Source organism: Cebus imitator, unplaced genomic scaffold (assembly GCF_001604975.1).
Source record: "Cebus imitator isolate Cc_AM_T3 unplaced genomic scaffold, Cebus_imitator-1.0 Scaffold375, whole genome shotgun sequence".
In the NCBI taxonomy this organism is placed as follows: domain Eukaryota; kingdom Metazoa; phylum Chordata; class Mammalia; order Primates; family Cebidae; genus Cebus; species Cebus imitator.
In genome coordinates, this window is record NW_016107690.1 from 1,958,113 (window position 1) to 1,964,335 (window position 6,223).

Below are 6,223 nucleotides of genomic sequence, written 5' to 3' on the forward strand. Positions count from 1 at the left end.
CCGGTTGCGGTGGCTCACGCCTGTAATCCCAGCACTTTGGGAGGCTGAGGCAGGAGAATCACAAGGTCAGAAATGCAGGACAAGCCTGGCCAACGTGGTGAAACCGCATCTCTACTAAAAATACAAAACTCAGCTGGGTGTGGTGGCACGTGCCTGTGGTCTCAGCTACTCGGGAGGCTGAGCAGGAGAATTTCTTGAACCCGGGAGGCAGAAGTTGCTGTGGACCGAGATCGCGCCACTGCACTCCAGCCTGGGCAACAGAGCAAGACTCTGTTTCAAAAAAAAAAAAAAAAAAAAAAAATCAGGAAGATTCTCAGATCACCAGCTTACCATTCTGCCACCCAAGAGCATTTCCCCCAAAATTGCTGTTAATTATCATCATTTAAATGTTAACATTAACATTTTTTTTGAGACGAGTCTCACTCTGTCCGCCCAGGCTGGAGTGCCGTGGTACAATCTCGGCTCACGGCAACCTCCGCCTCCCAGGTTCAAGCAATTCTCCTGCCTCAGCCTCCCGAGTAGCTGGGATTACAGGCGTGCACCACCACGCCCAGCTATTTTCTGGTTTTGTTTTTATTTTTAGTAGAGACAGGGTTTTACCATGTTGGCCAGGCTGCTCTCGAAATTCTGACCTCAGGCGATCCACGCGCCTCGGCCTCCCAGAGTGTTGGGATTATAGGCGTGAGCCACTGCGCCCGGCCAGAATGAACATTTATCATCATAAAATCAACCTCATCATCATTTAAATGTAAAAAGGTGATTTTAACATGCTGTGGGAAGCCAGTGACCGCACCGTGATCTCGTCTCACACCTCCACTGCCCACCAGATCTTTCTGCGATGATAGAATCTTCCAGATCTGTACCGCTCACTGCAGCAACCACAGGTCACACGTGGCCACAGGGCAGTTGGAGTGTGGCTGGTGGGGTTCAGGAATTGAATTTTATTTATTCACTGAAACACGGTCTTCTCTGTCACCAGGCTGGACTGCAGAGTCAGGATCTCGGCTCACTGCAACCTCCACCTCCCGGGTTCAAGCAATTCTCCTTCCTCAGCCTCCTGAGTAGCTGGGATTACAGGATCCACCACCATGCCCAGCTGATTTTTGTATTTTTAGTAGAGATGGGGTTTCAACATGTTGGCCGGCTGGTCTCGATCTCTTGGCCTCATGATCTGCCCATCTCAGCCTCCCAAGATGCTGGGATTACAGACGTGAGCCACCGTGCTCAGCCCTAATTTTGCATTTTTAGTAGAGACAGGGTTTTCCCAATGTTGGCCAGGCTGGTCTCAAACTCCCGACCTCAGGTGATCTGCCTGCTTCAGCCTCCCAAAGTGCTGGGATGACAGGCAGGAGCCACCATGCCTGGCAATTGCTCAGTTTTTTAAAAACACTTTTGGGTGGCTGGGCGTGGTGGCTCACGCCTGTAATCCAAGCACTTTGGAGGCCAAGACGGGCGGATCACCTGAGGTCGGGAGTTCAAGACCAGCCTGACCGACATGGTGAAACCCTGTCTTAAAAAAAAATAAATAAGCCGGGCGCGGTGGCTCAAGCCTGTAATCCCAGCACTTTGGGAGGCCGAGGCGGGTGGATCACGAGGTCAAGAGATCGAGACCATCCTGGTCAACATGGTGAAACCCCGTCTCTACTAAAACTACAAAAAAAAATTAGCTGGGCTTGGTGGCGCGTGCCTGTAATCCCAGCGACTCAGGAGGCTGAGGCAGGAGAATTGCCTGAACCCAGGAGGCGGAGGTTGCGGTGAGCCGAGATCGCGCCATTGCACTCCAGCCTGGGTAACAAGAGCGAAACTCCGTCTCAAAAAAAAAAAAATTAAAAAATAAAAAATAAAAATAAAAATACTTTTGGGTGGCCGGGCGTGGTGGCTCACGCCTGTAATCCAAGCACTTTGGAGGCCAAGGCGGTTGGATCACCTGAGGTCGGGAGTTCAAGACCAGCCTGACCGACATGGTGAAACCCCGTCTTAAAAAAATATATACTTTTGGGTACTTTTCTGATTTGCCAAAATTTAAACCAAGGTCATTTCCCTGTTTCTCTGTCTGTCACCCCAGCTGTGAAAATTTCCTTCAGGAGCTTCTTGCGTTGGGAAAAGCGACACAGGGAGGCAGTCACCCGCTCCGCCCCCCGTCCACACGACTGACCTGGCGCAGCCTTTGTTCCACGCGTAGACACTGCCCTCCGACTCATGACCACGGAAGACACCATCGAGTTGCTTCCCGGTGACTTTGCACATGTGCCCTGGTTTTGCAAACCCAGCCAATCCCATAGCTACTTACCCAAAACGACTCCCAGGGTGAGGACGACAAGGCTGGTGGCCACCACACCAACAGTGGCTGCTCGACAGCACGCGGCGTCCGGAGCGGGGACCTCCTTGGTTGCCCTGGGCACGAGGTGTACGTCAGCCACGGTGGACTCCATGGCTCAGACACGTGCAGACAGCAATCTGGATGCCACCCAAGAAGACAGAAACACGGGGTCAGAGGCTGAGGGCGCTTCTCTTCCCATAAGCAAGGGCCAAGCTGCTCGTGCGTGGTGGCTCACGCCTGTGATCCCTGCACTTTGGGAGGCTGAGGCGGGCGGATCACAAGGTCAGGAGTTTGAGACCAGCCTGACCAACATGGTGAAACCCCAGCTCTACTAAAAATACAAAGATTCGTTGGGCATGATGGCGGGTGCCTGTAATCCCAGCTACTCAGGAGGCTGAGGCAGGAGAATTGCCTGAACCCAGGAGGTGTAGGCTGCAGTGAGCTGAGACTGTGCCATTGCACTCCAGCCTGGGCAAGAGAGTGAGACTTTGTCTCAAAAAACAAAACAAAAAAATCAAATCTGACTGCTGGCTGGACTGCTGCATGAGGGTGAGGGCTCCCGTGGGTTACTCGGGTCCATTACTAGAAAGAGTAAGTCTGAGGTTCCCACAGCTGCTATAACAAAGTACCCCACACTTGTGGGCTTAGAGGAACACTGAGTAACTGGCTGGGTGTGGTGGCTCTCACCTGTAATCCCAGCATTTGGGGAGGCTGAAGTGGGAGGATCACTTGAGCCCAGGAGTTACAGACCAGCCTGGGCAACACAGTGAGACTCCATCTCCACAAAAAATAAACAAAAACTAGCCAGGTGTGACGGCTTATGCCTGTAATCCTAGCAGGCCAGGAGGCTGAGGCAGGAGGATCGCCTGAGCCCGGGAGGTGGAGGCTGCAGTGAGCTGTGATTGTGCCACCGCACTGCAGCCTGGGTGGCAGGCCCTGTCTCTAAAAATTAAGAAATGGAATACTGACTCTACCTCACAGTTCTGGAAGTCAGAAGTCTGAGATCCATCTTACAGGGCTCCCCATCAAGCTGTGGGCAGGACAGGGCCCTCATGGGGGCTCCAGGGGAGAGTCCGTTTCCCCGCTTTCCATCTAGAGGCTCGGGGCCCTTCCTCCCTCTTTTTTTTTTTTTTTTTTGGAGACAGAGTTTCACTCATGTTACCCAGGCTGGAGTGCAATGGCGCGATCTCGGCTCACCGCAACCTCCGCCTCCTGGGTTCAGGCAATTCTCCTGCCTCAGCCTCCTGAGTAGCTGGGATTACAGGCGCGCACCACCATGCCTGGCTAATTTTTGTATATTTTGTACAGAGGGAGTCTGTCTATGTTGCCCAAGCGGGTCTCGAACTCCCGACCTCAAGCAATCCTTCCACCTCGACCACCCAAACTGCTGAGATTACAGGCATGAGCCACCGCGCCAGGCCTGAGTGACATCTTTTGAAGGGAGGTGCGTGAAAGAATTTGTGACCACAGACTGTTTTTCTGTCACATTCAGCAATTTCTGCTGGTTCAGTGTTCAAAACAGATTCCTAAACCAGGCATTCCTCACATGCGGGCAGCTGCAGCTCTGCACAGGCCACCAGCGTCCCCTCTGGAGGGACTGGTCTCCTTCCTCCCTCCCTGGCCCCTCTGTGGGCCGTTCATAGCAATTCAGGGGGTCCCTTAGAATGTTCATCAGATTCCGTCATCCCTGGCGACACACACACTAAAACACCTGCAGCAGTTCTTCTGAAACACAAAGTTCTCCTCCTGACCTTCACACTCGATCCCTGATTATTATTATTATTATTTTTTGAGATGGTATCTCGCTCTTGTCTCCCCGGCTGCAGTGGAATGGCTTGATCTCGGCTCACTGCAAACTCCGCCTCCCGGGGTCAAGTGATTCTCCTGCCTCAGCCTCCTGAGTAGCTGGGATTACAGGAGCACAGCACCAAGCCTGGCTAATTTTTGTATTTTTAGTAGAGCCGGGGTTACATCATGTTGGCCAGGCTGGTCGTGAACTCTTGATCTCAGGTGATCTGCCTGCCTTGGCCTCCCAAAGTGTTGAGATTACAGGTGTGAGCCACTGCACCTGGGCTGATTTTTTTTTTTTTTTTTTTTAACAGAGAGAGAGTTTTGTTTTTTTTTTTTAACAGAAACAGAGAGAGCGTGTCCCCCTGTTGTCCACCCGGAGTGCGGTGGTGCGATCTTGGCTCACTACAACTTCAAATTTCCAGGCTTAATCCACCCTCCCACCTCAGCCCACCATACCTGGGACCACAGGTATGCATCACCACGCCAGGCTCAGTTTTCTATTTTTTGTAGAGAGGGGATCTTGCTGTGTTGCCCAGGCTGGCTTCGAACTCCTAGCTTCAGGCAATCTTCCAGCCTAGGCTTCCCAAAGTGCTGGGACCACAGGTATGTTATGTGGCCGTGCGATCTCGGCTCACTGTAACATTTGCCCCTCAAGCAATTCCCATGCCTCAGTCTCCCTAGAAGCTGGGACCACAGGGGTGTACCATCACGCCCAGCTAATTTTTGTATTTTTAGTAGAGACGGAGTTTCACCATATTGGCCAGGCTGGTCCCAAACGCCAGGCCTCAAGTGCCCCACCTACCCTGGCCTCCCACAGTGCTGGGATTACAGGCGTGAGCCGCTGCACCTGCTGGTGGTAAATATTTTCATGTTCACAAGCCAGTCAGGACTGTGGCCCTGAACGGTGCCCTTATCATGCAAATGCAGCCGACCATATGTAAAGAATTAGACACAATCTGGCTGGGTGCAGTGGCTCACGCTTGTAATCCCAGCACTTTGGGAGGCCGAGGCGGGTGGATCACCTGAGGTCAGGAGTTCAAGACCAGCCTGGCTGGCGTGGTGAAACCCCAACTCTACCAAAAATATAAAAATTAGCCAGGTGTGGTGGTGTGCGCCTATAGTCCCAGCTACTTGGGAGTCTGAGGTAGGAGAATCACTTGAATCCAGGAGGCGGAGGTTGCAGTGAGCTGAGGTGGAGCCATTGCACTCCAGCCTGGGTGACGGAGTGAGACTCCATCTCAAAAAAAAAAAAACGAATTAGACACAACTGAGTTTCCACGACACTTTATTTATGGACACAAATCCTGGCCGGGCACAGTGGCTAACTCCTATAACACCATCTCTTTGGGAGGCCAAGGCAGGACGATCCTTTGAGTGCAGGAATTTGAGACCAGCCTGGGCAACATAGCAAGACCCCATGTGTACAGAAAACAAAATTAAATTAGCCGGGCATGGTGGGGTGCGTATCTGTGATCCCAGCTACTCAGGAGGCTGAGTGGGGAGGACTGCTTGAGCCCAGGAGGTCAAGGCTGCAGGGATCTGGGATTGCACCAGTGCACTCCAGCCTGGGTGACGTGGAGACCCAGCCTCTGGTAAGAGTAACAGCATGCAAAAGTCATTCTTGGATTTCCGGCTGTATAGAAACAGGGAATGGACCTGACGTGGCTGTGGTCTACGGGCTGTAGTTTCCTGACCTCTGGAATAGACACATCTTCATTTTTATGTTTCAGAGACAAGATCTTGCCCTGTCACCCAGGCTGGAGTGCGGCAGTGTGATCATAGCTCACCGCTGCCTTGACCTCCCAGGCTCAAGCGATCCTCCTGCCTTAGATTCCAGAGTAGCTAGGGCCACAGGAATGCCGCCACACCTGAGTACTTGAAAAAAAAATTTTTATTTTTTATTTTTTTGAGACGGAGTTTCGCTCTTGTTACCCAGGCTGGAGTGCAATGGCGCGATCTCGGCTCACCGCAACCTCCGCCTCCTGGGTTCAGGTAATTCTCCTGCCTCAGCCTCCTGAGTAGCTGGGATTACAGGCACGCGCCACCATGCCCAGCTAATTTTTTGTATTTTTAGTAGAGACGGGGTTTCACCATGTTGACCAGGATGGTCTC

General features: G+C 52.3%; 1 protein-coding gene across 1 annotated transcript in view; it reads right to left on the minus strand.

The window, feature by feature from the left end:
• Positions 1-2,477, minus strand: part of TMPRSS9 (transmembrane serine protease 9) — a 39,795-nt gene extending 37,318 nt beyond the window's left edge. Inside the window, exon 1 of the mRNA XM_037731024.1 lies at positions 2,291-2,477. Coding sequence (XP_037586952.1) covers positions 2,291-2,432 — 142 coding nt within the window. The 5' untranslated portion in view covers positions 2,433-2,477. The remainder of the gene's footprint in view (positions 1-2,290) is intronic.
• Positions 2,478-6,223: the final 3,746 nt, after the last annotated feature.